Below are 15,898 nucleotides of genomic sequence, written 5' to 3'. Positions count from 1 at the left end.
CTTTCCTTATGTTCATTGCACAAAATGAGTTCTCCTTTTAGAACTTTGACACTCAATGGTGTTTTTGTATGTTTTCACAATTTAAGATCCAACTTTAGTAACTTGTCTACTTCAAAAAACCCTAAGTTTTCCTTTAGGGTGGTGTAAAAACCAGTATTTCTGCACAATTCACTGGAATTTTTTCCTTTATAATAAAAATCTCTTTTTAAAAACAAAAAACAAAAACCAAAAGGAAAGTCCTCTACCTATTATGGTTTCTGCAGCTATGAATGTATCTCTCAGTTTTATAGCTGCTTAGCTACTTCAGACTCCAGATCTGCTTTAATGTGTATAACTGAATCCACACTCAGCAGAATGCTCTTTCATAACAGCAACTTGGGGAGAGATCTGGAAATAAAATACACATATTTATGAGTACCAGGAAGCAAACATGGCCCAGTAATATATGAGGCAAGAATGCCTACAATGAGATGCTTTTTTCATTTAAGATTTCTTTCCCATGGTTGTATTTTCTTTTTCTTTTTTTTTTTTTTTTTAAAACAACCACTTCTGGTCATTAGAATGAATCTGACAGTGCTCTGGAACAATGTGATTATAGCAAAGCTTTAAGTTTTTAAAATGTTATTTATACCTGTTACATTCACTTCTCACCCTCCAAATACTGATGACAGATGTCAAAGAGGCAAAACCCAGCACAAATGGAAAGACTATCAAGAATGAGTATCACCTTGTGCTTTCAGATACGTTTCAGCATTTCAGTGTACAACAGTCCTTTCATTTCACATTTTTAGTAAGATGCTGATGCAGTGCAGCAAATATGCAAAGCATCTTCTTTCACACAGTCTGTGCAGAAGACATCTAATTTAAGTTCTGAGATACAAATGATAAAAAAAAAATCCAGGATGAACAAGTTTCAAAATGCATAGTGTTCTGTGCATGAGTCCATTTTCTTTAAACTCTGAAAGAATAAAGTGGTAAGAAAAAAAGAAAAAAAACTGCTGCTGCACTCTCTGATCTTCTCCATTTTGCTGGTCAGCACTCTATTCTGGCATATAAGGATGGAGGTGATCCTCTATGGTGCCAACTGCCCAGTGGGTAAGCTGCTCCTGTGGCAGGTAGAGGCAGATGCTGCATAACTTGAAGATTGTAGCTTTGTTTTTTGGAGTCTGGAAGGGGAAAATTTTTTTTAATATTCTTAATAAATAAAGACTTTAACATAAATGACCGATTATCACGTGAAGTCCATCTCCCACAATTTATTAAGCACTTAATGGACACAGTAACAAAGCATACAGAGTAAGGGAAGAATTTATGGTTCCCATCCATAGGGACCTTAGCCTAAATAGGACAGAACCATGCCATACAAAATATAGAGAAAACAGAGTAAACATGATTATAAACTAAATGTTTACAGAGTTTATGCAGAATAAAAAATTGAAAGGAAAGTCAAACACAGACTACTTGCTGAAAGAAATCAGGGTTAAAAGCATTTCATGGAGATAGATTTGAACAGAGGTTTGCAATCACATTTGTATACAGAAAGACAGCAGATGTGGTGAGAGTAGATGGTAGAGAGATTAGAAATAGGTAAAAAAGATTTAAGTGTATCCTGGGGGAAAGGACTAGAAGGCCAATGAATTAACAGTTAAATCAAACTCTTAAGTATTTTTTAAAAAGCAGTTACTATTTTAACATCTAACATGTGATAAACAAATGGTAGGTGCTTTCACAAATAACCACTGCTAGTAAGTCGAGGATGAAATCTGAACCCAGAACTGCCTTCAAAGTTTTGCATCTTTTCACTATAGCATCTCTTAAAAAAAAAAAGGTGAAAGACTGCCTTTGCCAATGTCTGAAGCAGACTAGCTACCTACATATGTAAATGAACCTATACATATATATTTTTTCATTTTAACTTTTAAAACAACCTATGACTATTCAGACTCTAGGCATATGCCTCTATGCCACTGCGCATTCAAAATTCTTTTTTGCTCTAGCCCTTATCATATATATTATATTAGGATATAAAGGACAAAAGATCTCTGCTAGATGATTTTTATCAAATTTCTTAATTTCTGGATTTCCTTAGCTATAAAATGGTAGTAGTAAGATCTACACCTCAGAAGACTGCTGTGACGATTAAATAAGCTCATACACGTAAAGCTCTTAGTATAGAGTCTGGTGCATAATACAGTTGACCCTTGAACAACATGGATTTGGGTTGCTCAGGTCCACTTATACACAAATTTTTTCCAATAAATATACTGGGAAAATTTTGGAGATTTGTGATAATTTGAAAAAATAGACAAACCACGCAGTCTAGAAATTTCAAAAAAAGTTAAGTGTGTCATGAATGCATAAAATGTATGTACAGATGACCCTTGAACAACACAGGCGGTGGGGCACCGACCCTACCTGCAGTTGAAAATCTGCATAGAGTTTACAGTCTTCCCTCCATATACTCGGTTCCAGATCAGCAGATTCAACCAACCACGAATTCAACCAACTGCAGATCGTACAGTACTGTAGTATGTATTTATTGAAAAAACTTCATGTATTAAGTGGATCAGCGCAGCTCTAACCTGTGTCATTCAAGGGTCAACTGCAGACCCTAGTCTATTCTTACATAGGCATAAGGTGAGTGACATTTAATATATAATTAACGTGTTAGCTTTCTACCTGTTTTATTGCTTTGCTTTCAAAGGATTACATTACCATATAGTATGCCTCTCTCACAACTGGAGAAATAACATAGCCTGTAAGTGGCTTTTAAAAAAATGTTACAATGTTTCTAATACTGTATTATGAATATGCCTATAATACTGTATGCCATAAAACTTTCATAATGATTCATTCATTAGCATTTGTTAGTGGACAGCTAGGCTACCAAGAAGCAATCGTATCGATTACAGTACGCTGTCATAAAGCAACTATACTACACTTCTTCAGTATCAATATATGGATCATTATACCTGTAAATAAATATGAATTTCTTTTTTACATTATCTTTCTGACGTCTAACGTTACTAATATAATTAGTAGATGTTACTAATATAACACCTAGTGTTTTGTATATAAAACAATATTGTAGTTACAATTCATCTTGTAAATAAAATTCATAAACTTAGGTATCAATAAATACAGTATAGTACTGTAAGTGTATTTTCTATTATGATTTTCTTAACATCTTCTGTTCAGTTTTATTGTTAAGAATACAATATATAACACACATAACATACAAAATACGTGTTAATCGACCATTTACGTTATTAGTAAGGCTTCCAGTCAACAGTAGACTAAGTTTATGAGGAGTCAAAAGTCATATGCAAAGTGTACAGGGGTTGGCACCCTTAACCCCTGAATTGTTGAAGCATCAACTGTATACTATAGGTGGTGGCCACCACTATTATATCAATTCCCTCATGAACTAGTGGAGGTTGATTCTTCCATATAATGCCAATACAGCAACACATCTCCAGCTTATGAAGATCGAGAACAGAACCTGAGTGGAAGAAGGGGACTAAGAGCACTGAAGAACAAATTCATCTACAACTAGCAGATACCAGTGATCCCAGTGTGCCCAGGACTGACTGAGGGGTTTCTAGGACTTGGGACTTTCCAGTATTAAAACCAGGACATTCCAGACAAACTGAGACTACTGGTCACACCCTACCTTCAACCCAAATTTAGCTTATGAGCTTATAATTTTCTTTTCATTAAAAGGATTCAAGCTGTTTGCTTCATAAAATATTAACACCTGACCTCGATACATAAAAAGAGATGATTTGTTAACTTATTTAGCCAAGAAACTCCTTCAATTCACTAGTCATTTCTATATAGTATTATTGACCTCATATATATTCACGTGAAAATGAAGTTGCTACACTAGTGTATGTTATTATTAAATCTATGACTAAAAATCTTTGTTGTGGATTCCACAATATAAGTCAATACCCTGCTATACAGTTTTCTCAACAAGTAACTCAAATGAAAGTACACTACAGGCAATTAAAAAGGAAAAAAGAGTGAACTAAAAAGTATTCACCAAGGGCTTCCCTGATGGCGCAGTGGTTGGGAGTCCGCCTGCTGATGCAGGAGACACGGGTTCGTGCCCCGGTCCAGGAAGATCCCACATGCCGCAGAGCGGCTGGGCCTGTGAGCCATGGCTGCTGGGCCTGCGCGTCCGGAGCCTGTGCCCCGCAACGGGAGAGGCCACAACAGTGAGAGGCCCACGTACCGCAAAAAAAAAAAAAAAAAAAAAAAGTATTCACCAAAGGAAAACTGAGGTAAAGAAGAAACTGAGAACAAACAATAAGGCCCAAACCAAAAACACCCCACCTAAATTGTATGGTTCTTTATCAGTTTTATCAGATGCTTCCAGTGAAATTAATCTTCTTTTTTTTTTTTTTTTTTTTTGCGGTACGCAGGCCTCTCACCGCCGGGGCCCCTCCTGTCGTGGATCCGGACGCGCAGGCTCAGCGGCCATGGCCCACTGGCCCAGCCGCTGTGCGGCATGTGGGATCCTCCTGGACCGGGGCACGAACCTGTGTCCCCTGAATCGGCAGGCAGACTCTCAACCACTGCGCCACCAGGGAAGCCCCTAATCTTCTTAATTCCCAGTTTTTTTATTTGTACCTACACCATAATTACTTAACTTTTTACAAAGTGGAAAATGTACAATCTTCCCAAGTAGTCTATCAGCTCCTTGAAGGTAGCAGTATGATTCCCATTTGTATTTTTCTAGTACCTTGCATAGACTCCCTCTTAAGTAAAAACAAAAATGTTCTACAATGTAATTAATAGTGTACTTTTAAAATAAGTCGTAATTTAAATCACCTTCTCAATGAGGCCTTCTCTGGTGACACCATCTAAGAATTCACACCCAACAGTTTATGTAATTCCCTCTTTTCTCTTAGCACTTATCACTATCTAACTATATATTTTACTTATCTACTTCTAGGTCTCCCACAATGAAATGTCAACCCAAAAGGAATTTCTAACTTGTTCATTGCTGTACAGTGCCTGGCACTTAGTGCTCATTTGTTGAATGAATGCTAAATAAATTGAAATGATGCCATTTTTAAAAGTTAATAACAAAGTATCTATTATCTACTATAAATTCTAAGTGATGATATTTAGGCTTAGATTGGTAAGAATAAACAACACTTTACAGAATAAAAATCAATTTGGAATACCTGGATTGCTACTTAAATTGGAAGTACTTATTTAAAACACATGTGCACCTTTTAAAAACAGATGTGCCTCATCCTTTCAGATATTTATTTAAAAGGTCTAGGCCAGTGCTTCTCAAAACATAATGTGTTATCACTTGAGGATTTTATTCAAAGTAAAGATTTTGATTATTGCACGCTGGAATCATGACTTCTAAAAGCTCCCCAGGTAGTTCTAATATGCAGCAAAGTTTTGGGAACCACTGTTCTCGGTTAAGGTCAGGACGTCTGTTTCTTGGTTTTTAAGTAACTTCAAAATTAATGCCATGTTGAAGGAGCAAAACAGAATTAAGTAACATATAGAAAACAGTTTGATAGCCAATAAGCTTTTAAAATGAGCCCTTATGTGGTTTTAAAAAAAAAAAAAGAAAAGTAAAAAACAGCTTACCTGCAAGTGCTGTCTGTCAATGAAGAGAAACACTGACTGGTTAGGATTGTTGACAACAATTCCAGTCTTGTCCTTTCGGCTCAGTACGTGCAGAAACTGTTTTTCATAGTCACCGTGATGAAACTCAAATTTGGCCTAATTAAGAAATATAAACGTTTATGTGTAACCACAAGCATGTTATATACCACCTGAAACATCAGCTGCACTCATATGCATAGAGTTGTGCTGTTCAGTATGGTAACCAACAGAGGCTACTTAAATTTATATTAATTAACTGCAATTTAAAATTCAGTTCTTTAGTAGTACTAGCCACATATCAATATGATCAATAGTCACATGTGGCTTGTGGCCTCCATTCTAACTAGTCTCTTGAGATACAGAAGATTTCCTTCATCACAGAAAGTTCTACTGGATAGCACTTCATAGTTTGACCTTTAAGAAAAACTACACCAAACTGACTAAATCCTAATACTCAATGATTTTAAGCCAAATATCATAAAATCAGATTTTCAAACCCACTCAGCTCAAGACCCCTACCTTAGTATTTTAAGCCCAATGACACATCCCTTCTTGCTATTATAACATATAAGGAATACTGTAGATGGTTCTTGGAAATAAATCTATTTATATTCCAAATTCCAATCCCAGCTGCACATCTCACTACTTATACGACCTGTGCAAATCCCTTAACTTTTTAAGACTTAAAACAGGGCTCTAACCCATCAGTTAAGAGGAGTAAACAAAATGTAAAGCCCACACCTGAAATATGCTTCCAGTCCTCACAAGGATGGGCACCTGAGGATACAGGAACCCCTCAAAGTTTTTTTTTTTTTTTTTGCAGTACACGGGCCTCTCACTGCTGTGGTCTCTCCTGTTGTAGAGCACAGGCTCCGGACGCGCAGGCTCAGCGGCCGTGGCTCACGGGCCCAGCCGCTCCGTGGCACGTGGGATCTTCCTGGACTAGGGCACAAACCCGTGTCCCCTGCATCGGCAGGCGGACTCTCAACCACTGTGCCACCAGGAAGCCCCCCCTCAAATTTTTAAAAAATGTTTTTATATGTATTTTTTCAGATGATTAAAAAAAAACTTTTTTTGTTATGAAGAACAGTTATCAAGTCAGTCATAATATTCTTTTAATCTTTTAACATGAGGAAGATTAACACAATCTTCCCACAAAATGTCTGTGAAGAGGCCAAATGCTAGGTGAAAACACCAGGCTAACGGGGAATTCAAGAAACCTGGAAACTTTAATCTGATATTTAGATAGTGAACTGTAAAAATGATTATTAGTCCATTCAGTTCAAACAATCTTTATTCTCCTATTATGTCAAAGACAGCAGAAAATACTAACATGGAAAAAACATCAGTTCCTGCTATCTAGGATTTTACTACCCAGTAGTTTTTCTCATAAACCATAACGCAAAAGATGTTATGGTAGTACATAGGGTAGTATCCCCTATGTACTACTGTATGTAAAATGTAATACTGAATTGTACCTCTGCACAATTCAAATATTTATTGAATTCAGAATACAAAAAGCATGTTATCAGATACTGAAAAATATGAATAAGACTATCTCAACCTTAAGGGACTCACATACTGCTGAAGAGGAAAAGCACACAGAAATATAAAACCTAACCTGCTTCAGATCTTTCCCCGAATAAGATGTGGTTATTTGTAAAAAACCTAAAATGGGTTCTTACTGTTAAAGTGCTATGGGAAGAAAAACAGAGTAGACAAGAGTGCAATATTAGGAAGTGATTTTGCATTGGGCCTTGAAAGATGACAGTAATCTTCCTTGGAGAAAATAGTAATGGTAAGTAATTTGGAAAATGCCGTTATAGGAAACAGAACCTACACAAACACAAGTGTCAAAATCAAGACACTGCTCAAGAAAGAAAGCCTGAAGTGTTTCAATATGGCAAATATCAGGGTGGATGGAAGAGGCCAGTAGAGTATCACACTGAAAAGAGATTTGAGTGAGACTGGAAAAGGCCTTGTCTGTATTTCTATGGCACTTCAATTCTATCCTATTTGAATATCCAAAGATTTGGGAAGAAGTGGTCCACACTGAAAAGAAAACTCTCATAGGTACCATGTAAGAAATAATTCCCGGAAGAAAAGTAATGAATGTTTTAATAGTGTGATGAAGAGCTAACCTAAAGCAACAGCATAAGGGATGAAGAGGAAAGAAGAGATCTACTTTACTAGTACTTCTCTGTACTTCACAGCACTATGAATACAGTAGAACTGGATATTTTAAAACAATCTTTACTCTGGTTCCTATTAAATCTCACGACTGAAGTATTCAGATTTTAAACTGCTTCGAGTCAAAAAAAAAAAGCGTGAGTTAAAGTTTACTTTTCCTTTTCTCATCTATCTTGAGAAAAAACTATGTTATTTTTATTTAAAGCTTTTCAGGATATTTATGTATATTAAGTTACTTCAGAGAAGTGTATTTGTTTTTACATTGTTACCTTATTTACTGCAGTAGAATTCTAAAATTATAAAGCTATTACCTATATCCTACTGCTTATATTCAGTCCGTAAGTTAACATTTTATCATTCGCGGAGCTTTCCACAGTGCAGGGCAGCGAATTAAACAAATTCTTTGTTTTTCTGATTGTTAAATAAGTATGCTCATATAGAAATTTACTGAAACACATACATATATTTAAAAAGGAAAAGTCAGCTATATCTGACCTAAAACTAATCATAATTAACACTTTGGTGGATCTTGTTGTACTTCCTTGCATTCATATATATATATATATATATACACACTATAAATAAAATTAAAATCATCAACACCCAGGTAAATGCCCTGAAATAAAGCACTAGAATTGTCAAGCACATCAAATGACAAGTCAAAACATAGCAAGATGTCAAGGAAAGTTAATTAAGAACCACTACTACATTTACTTTTCTCCTATAAAGTTTTTATGCAAATCAACTCCTAGAAAAGGGTTTAATTCATTTCTTAGATTCCTTTGACAACCAGGGTTAAGTATAAAGTATTTTATGAGAGTGTGTGGTGCAGGGGAAGAGATTTTCTGAAGTTCATCTATGGGCTCCTCTATAAATAAACAAATGTCTACCTTAAAAGATTTTCTCTGACCATAATTTCAAGGACACACTGGATAGTTAGAACCATCTCATTCTCAAAGAGATTCTATAATCCAAACGCTTCCTATTCTTGCATTATAACAGTCAAAAGGCGAGGAGGGACTCATGAAGTAAAACTTATTAGAGAGCATATTCCCAAAGAATTTCTTTAATTGGACGCTATTCTGAGTTTTCAACTTGTTTACATGTTCACCACACTTATTTTAGAATAAAATACCTGAACAGGCCTAAAAGGCTCATCAGATTCTTTCCACCGAGAGAACAGGAGACAGACAATTTTTTCAATATCATTCCGAGGCCAAAGAATGAAATCCATCTCCTGAGTACAGCCAATTACATCCTATAAAATGCAAAAAAAAAAAAAAAAAAAAAATTTACTTTCAAGGAAACAAAGCCGGAACAAGCAGTGTCACAACTTACAGGGTTTGACTACAGAAACGTTTTACAAGTGCAAAAGGTCCACTATACAGCCGACCCTTGAACAGCTTGGGCATGAAGGGCACTGAGCAGAGTCGAAATTTCAGCACACAACTTTATAGCCAGCCCCCCATACACCTACAGTCCTGCATCTGTGAATTCAACCAACTGTGGATTGAGTAGTATTGTATATGTATTTATTGAAAAAATCTGCTTATAAGTGGATCCTGGCAGTTGGTGCAACTCTGTGTTGTTCAAGGGTCAACCATGTATCACTTTATGTCTTTTATGAGGTTTGTATACAATTTGAACAGCTCATGACCTAATTCTAACTTTTATCTTATAGAGTCCACATATAATCACTCAGTCCAATGTTTTCCACATCAAGATCTTAACTCAGTGCATAGTGAAAACTCCAACCGCAGCTCTAATTTTGTCTTTTCTTTTAAAGTCCTTGTACCATTATTTCCACTCTTCAAAATCAGAACTTCTAATATGAATCACTACCTTCTAATCACAGGTGAAATGCTATTTTTGTTGTATGCTGATTATTGAGGACAACTAACCTCTTCCAGACCAGTGTATGGTTATCTCCAGCCTCCCCAACAAGCCCACTAATCCTGGGGACCTCTTGTTCAAGTTTGCCCAGACTAACTTTCTTTCAATGAGCTGCCGAAGTTTAGCAAAATTCCTTACTTATAAGGGGCATGATGTTCTCCCCTGAAAAAGGAAATCCCAATGAACAGTAATATAAACCACGAACCACAGCAACAATGTATACAATTACCAACATAATAACACATAAGAAAGTTATCCATGCTTTATTTAAATTCCACTTTTAAAGAGATTTATGACCATAATTAACTACCCATTCTTAGGAGGAAGAAAAACCCAAGTTTAACTCACAAAAACCTACCAAAACCAAGAAAAAAACAGAATTTACCCTTCTCATAGACTGGTATCGAGGAGCATGGAGCTGTACCACATCCTTCTGTAAAAGCTCTATGGAACTTTCCAAGGAATAGCTGGAATCTCGCACACCTTTCAGGATATTTTCTTCATAATTATTTGTCATGACTGGTATAACCTCAGACACTTCAAAGAGTGCTGATTTTTTCTTCTAAAAGAAAAAAAAAAAGGTGTATTAACCCACAGGGAGCACACTGTCTTAACACCCAGAGTTCATATTACAATGTCATGTACCTTTATTCTAACCCAGCAAAATTCTTAACTGATGTAATTTTTTTTTTTTTTTTTGATGTAATTTTTGTACTGAAAACACAGATTTCCAAATAGGTAGATCCTTCTGTTCTTCTCCCAACCCCCTTACTCCTCTACCACACACAAACAGGCTATTATCAGAATGTTTTAACTGCATGGTTTTATAGCATTATGGTAACCATAGCAAGTACTTATTTTAGACAATATTTCTTAAATGCTGTGAGAAACAAACACCAGATACCCCTAAGGTTAAAAAAACAAAACAGTGATTTACTCTTGATGTAAATTCACTTAACTGGTCCTATAGACAGCCAAATTAAAATCTCAGCAGTTTAAAATCAAAGCTCTTCAGACAAATTAACTGCTTCACTCCTTAAAAGGGTCAATTTCCATTACTCCTTCTGGATATTACGTAACTACAAGCGTCAACATTCAAGAAAAAAAAAGTCTGCCAAATCTTCAAACGTAGTTAAGATCAAGGGCTCATCATCAACTTAGGTTATAAAATTTATCAACTCCTCAGACAACTGCCTGGATACTGTCCATTCAAAGAATAAAAGCAGGTTTTCATAGGTGTTAGAAGAGCTAGATGGTATAATCTGGGGCATCTCACAGATTAAATTCAAATATCTAGTCTCACTACTTATATCTTGTATTTATTTCTAGTGAACCTACATTATAATGGCTTCAACTAAAATCTCATCTTATCAATGCTGCAATTAACAAAGAAAAAAAAAAGAAGTAAATCCGTGATATCATTTCAAAACAAACCACTTTTGAAACCACTTTAAAATGCTAGACTCTAGCAGCTAAGAGCATTCTTAAATATTGAATACTAGTATCTTCAATAGTGGGGTAAAAACGTGGGAAAATTAAAGGGATACCACGCTAAGATGATGTTTCTGATACGAAATTAGCTCATAATTTAAGCACAAAATCAAAGTAGTATTTCCTTAATATTCGTAACCTGACCTCATGTCAAAGAGAGATCGATTATCTAAGAAAGTGTCCATTATTTTAAGTTGCAAAAAAATACTGCTTTTATCATGTTCTCCTCACAACTTATTATTTGCTATTTAACTGTGAATTAATTCTGATTAAGACAAAAAAATTTAAACTTCTTTTGGTCATTCTGAATTTTAATCAACTGCACTTCTAAACACAAATTAAACCTTTACAGTAATCAATTGCTCTAAGAATTAAAGTGCATTCTATTTCGTTAAATGTACCATGAGAAAAGGTAACGAGTTGATGAACCAGATCGCTTTCAGCATATAAACATTTTGATTCTAATTTACTACTTTCAAACATTCTGTATACTTTAAACAATCTTTAAATTCAGTTATCAAGTTCTTTATGTAACTCCACATAAATGAAATTCATTGTAAAACATAAATGAGTTTTACAAATGCTACCCACCCCATGTTAACTAAAAGTGGATCCTAAGAAGCTTTAGAATTAAGTAATACCAAACCAAGAGCACTCAAGCCTTCCATTCATAGTTATACGGCAACTCCTTTGATTGAGATAATCACCCACAAGGGTCAAAGTTAAAGCACACAAATGTAGACTCTTTAACCTAATATACACTTACAAAAACCACTTGTGCTAATTCACATTAAGAACTTTAAATTACCTTCTCCTTGAATACAAAGGCAATATACATCTTGAAGTCAAACTGGTCAGCTAGAGATTCTTTTTTCTTTCTAAGCTGAGCACGTAGTCTGTTCAGAGCTTGTTTCTTCCGGGAGTTTGGGTCCCCCATTTTGAAATACAGGTGGTACTAAAGCCTTTGGAAATTGTCACTAAACTATGGGCACTTTTTCTTAAGACTCAAGTACAACAGAAACAAGTCATTTTTTTCCTGCTAATATGATTGAATAGCTAAAATCAAGGCTGTAACCCAAAAACTGCACCTTCTGGCAATATTAGCAGACTGTCATATTACAGGGTCAAGAAACAAAAGCTGCTGTCCAGTCATGTTTGGACAATAACGTTTGGGGTCAGATGGGAAAAAGGAAGGGAAGGAAGGAAAGAAAGAGGAGAAAATACTTGAACTAACTTTTTGGAAAACACATTTGGCTTAACTGCCAAAATAAAGGTGGGGGAACTGAAAAACCTATTAATAGGATTTAGGTGTGCAATAAAACACAGCTGACATCAGTCCAATCCTCAAAATCCATCCGGATTTTTTTCCCTCTTTTCAGAGAAGGGATAATGAAAAGGAATGGGGAGGGGGACTGTGATCCTTGCTTTCTGAATGTCAAAAAAAAAAAAAAGAAGGGGAAAAAGAAGCCACCAAAATAACCCCCCAAAACAGGGTAGGTGAATGAAACTGAAATACCCAATTGGATTTTACCCAGCCAGATCCATGGCTGTAGTACCTAATTAATTCTTAGTTATTTCAGATTTCACTATTGCTATATATTGTCAGTGCGTGTTATTGATTACACTTGGTGGTGAGCAAAGAGAAAAGTGCAAAATCGGTTGAGAAGGAAGGGGAGAGGTACAGGGCTTCCCTGCAATCAACTACAGTGTATACCGGGGGCGGGCAGCTGTTGCCCAAAGGAGCCATAAGAAAAAACAGCGGAGTCATTACCAACTTCCCCATCACCCACATTTTCACCCTCAGGCGGCTGCTAATGCTGCTGCCAAGGAGAATCATGATGGCACAGGGAAAGGGGGTACAGAATACAGTAATGACTCCGGCTCTGTGGTTAGACCTGATTAATGCCCGGGATCCCAACACCCCAAGTCCTGCAATGAGTCCTACATTCCCCAAGGGAGCCTTCCCTATGAATCTGCCCCCTTGCAAGACCGTGGGGAGTGCGACTTATCTTCTTGTGAGCATTGCTGAGGCAAAGGTGGCGGGCTCTTCTCCCAAATCCCAGGCAGTGCCTGGGGACCACCGGCCTTCCACCCCCCAGGTCCCACCCCCACCCTTTGCCTTCAGCGGCAGCGACTCACTCGCACCACGGGAGACACTGGATCACTCGGGTTTTCACTCATTTCATCGTGGAAACAATCCCCGCCCGGGTAGAGGAGGCGGGAGAGGGTAAATGGGAAGGATCAGTGGGAAGAAAAGAAAATAGTTGCGTTAATATTATTTTTTAAAGTATGTCCACCCCACCCCCCCCAAGAAAAAAAAATTAAGTTCCCGGATTCCGCTCTCACGTTGAACAGACCATGTTTCCCGAGTTTGAATTGCTTAGGGCGGGGTCGTTAGTTGGTTTCCCAAAGGGGTAGAGGGTGGACTCGAGGCAGCTGGGGCGGGGGTGGGTGACGGGGAAGTCCCCTCCCTGTCCCCGCGGAGACCGGGACTCACTGACCGACTCTCGGGTAGGGTTCGGGCCCTCTAGCCGCAGCCCGCGGGCGGAGCGGTGGCGGCGGCGGAAGAGGAGGCGGCGGCGGGGGCGCTGCTCGCAGCACGGGCAGGAGCCATGTCAAGAGAAAACCACCAGCCAACTGAGCCCCTCCATCCCCGCTGCAGTGCGCACTGTGACCGGGCCGCCCGCGCTGCTGCCGCCGCTCAGCCCCCACCTGGGACCCATAGTCTGGCTCGGCGCCCCGGGCGGCGGCTGACTGGAAGGACGCGGGTACAGCGGCGACGGGGAGAGAAAGAGAGAAGGAGAAACGAGGAGGAAGAGGGGGGTCGGATTTGTACTGGCGGCGGAGGGGGAAGGGAGGAAGGGGAGGGGAGCCCTGCGCTAAGGGGGGGGGGTCTGTCAGCGAAGTAAACCCCCCAAAATAAAGTTATTTCAGTTCAAGCATCTGCTCTGGAGTCTTTCTTATCCGCACGGGTCGAGTTCCGGCTCTCGGAAAGAAGGTCGAGGAGACCAGAAGGGGAGAGATGCTGAAGCGCAGGGTGGGCTTCCGCGGTGGCACAGCTCGGATCCCCCCCACCGGTGGCTGCGGAAGCGGCAGCGGCGGCGGCGACCTCGGCGCCTCCCGGGTCCGGGGCAGAATCGCGTTTGAGAAGAGAAGCGAGAACAAACAACTTAAAATGGCAGCGACGGCCACTGCGTCACCCGCCCCTCACCGGCACCGCCCCGAACTCTCTGCGGCTGCGCACCCCGCGGGCCGCCACCATCCGCGCAGAAGCGAAGAGGGAGAAAAAACTGGAAGAGGGGAAGGTTTACATGGTTGTCAAAGAAGGGAGGAAAGAAAAGCTGGAGCAGAGGGTGTGAGTAAGCTTTTAAAAGGGTGACTCTTTGAGCTTAAGCTTCTTAGTTAACATTCCGCCTCAAAGGGAAGTTTGAGAATAGACACTCCCCTCTTGTCCAGTATGGAGTTTCCATAGGGCGTGGAAAGGGCCGACCCATTCTCCCTCCGCCCCCTCTGTCGGGAGGTCCCGGGCTCCAGAGTTGGCCCCTCGCCCCTCCCCCTCTGTCGTCAAAAAGGCACGCCCTTATGCCCTCCCAGACGAAGCACCAGGATGGATTCACTCTTCCCTCCGCTGGTCCGCCTCAGACTCCGCCGGGTCGCAGGACGGGGCGGAGCCGGTGGGCAGAGAGTAAGCGAAGGTGAAGGAGGCGGAGTAAGGGAGGAAAAGGGAAATGTGTGTCGGAAGAGGAGGCGGAGACTCCCATTTCAGTTCGTTGTGGTTTTATTTCTAAACCACTGATTGGTAGTCCTTCTGGTCTGCCCCGCGGTATCTTGCAGCTGAAAATTCATTTCCAATACCTGGAATTTAAACAGCGTGCAGCAGAAAGTGGCTCACGTTGGTCGCACATGGCTCTCTGTCCCCACCTCGCCATGTGCGCAGGGAGGGAGGACGGCCCTCAAGCTCCGAAGAAGGTGAGAGACGCCGCCGTTGGAGCGTTGCTGCTGTGGCTTAGCAGAAAAACTGCCGAACCTGCCCCTTGGATCATTTTAACCCTACTTTGAGAACACAATTTCTTTTTTTTGAGTTTTTGAACTTTATTTTATTTTTTTATACAGCAGGTTCTTATTAGTCATCAATTTTCTACACATCAGCGTATACATGTCAATCTCAATCGACCAATTCATCACACACACATCCCCACGGCTTTCCCCCCTTGGTGTCCATACGTTTGGAGAACACAATTTCTATGGCGATCCGTCAATCAGGACCTTAGACCTAAGACCTGTCCCTTAGGTGGTTCTCTGTCTTCCTCAAAATATGAAGAGGGTACTGTGGGACGGACCCACACATCCAAATCACAGGTCTTTGGCATGAAAAAGCAATGAGTCCCACTTTTCAGAGCTCCAGTGTGCCTATAAAAACTCAGTTATATAAATAAGTAATCAGCAAAGGCCAACACTCAACAAAAGCAAAGCCTACATAATCCTTTATGAGCTACTCTCTGTGATGAAATTTTAGAACTCTATTGGGTCCCCAAATTACTGCTCTTCACTTGGTAAAATCAAAATAGATTACCTGGAATGACATATTTTTCACCCATGAGTTAAAAGAATAATTGCAACCCACCCTTCAAAATAAATTGTTCACAACTAAAAGATGAGATTCCTGAGGTTTCCAAATTATTGTTAA

The 15,898-nt window shown here is 39.3% G+C and overlaps 1 protein-coding gene across 2 annotated transcripts; it reads right to left on the bottom strand.

Annotated features, from left to right (window-relative positions):
* Positions 1–192: 192 nt before the first annotated feature.
* On the bottom strand, positions 193–14,597 carry C11H6orf62 (chromosome 11 C6orf62 homolog). 2 transcript variants are annotated; one of them, XM_032647438.1, is made up of 5 exons: positions 12,020–14,597; positions 10,106–10,282; positions 8,963–9,085; positions 5,620–5,754; positions 193–1,166 (listed from the first exon to the last, which is right to left on the bottom strand). In XM_032647438.1, exons 1-5 carry the CDS (start codon positions 12,146–12,148, stop codon positions 1,041–1,043), a joined length of 690 nt encoding a protein of 229 aa, XP_032503329.1. In that variant the 5' UTR covers positions 12,149–14,597; the 3' UTR covers positions 193–1,040. The 2 variants fall into 2 exon arrangements, with proteins under 2 accessions (XP_032503329.1, XP_032503330.1); XM_032647439.1 differs by having other exon boundaries at positions 507–1,166; positions 13,351–14,438.
* Between the last annotated feature and the right edge of the window lie 1,301 nt (positions 14,598–15,898).

Source organism: Phocoena sinus, chromosome 11, assembly GCF_008692025.1.
Source record: "Phocoena sinus isolate mPhoSin1 chromosome 11, mPhoSin1.pri, whole genome shotgun sequence".
Classification (NCBI taxonomy): Eukaryota; Metazoa; Chordata; class Mammalia; order Artiodactyla; family Phocoenidae; genus Phocoena; species Phocoena sinus.
This window is presented reverse-complemented; position numbering and strand designations above follow the sequence as displayed.

Bases quoted from the DNA above. Each gene is read 5' to 3' on its own strand.
- C11H6orf62 (XM_032647438.1), bottom strand. From the start codon at position 12,148: ATGGGGGACCCAAACTCCCGGAAGAAACAAGCTCTGAACAGACTACGT. The intron at 10,283-12,019 runs GTAATTTAAAGT...TTTTTCTTTTAG, and splicing joins CCTTTGTATTCAAGGAGAAG to AAGAAAAAATCAGCACTCTT. The intron at 1,167-5,619 runs GTAAGCTGTTTT...TTCCCCTTCCAG, and splicing joins TTGACAGACAGCACTTGCAG to ACTCCAAAAAACAAAGCTAC.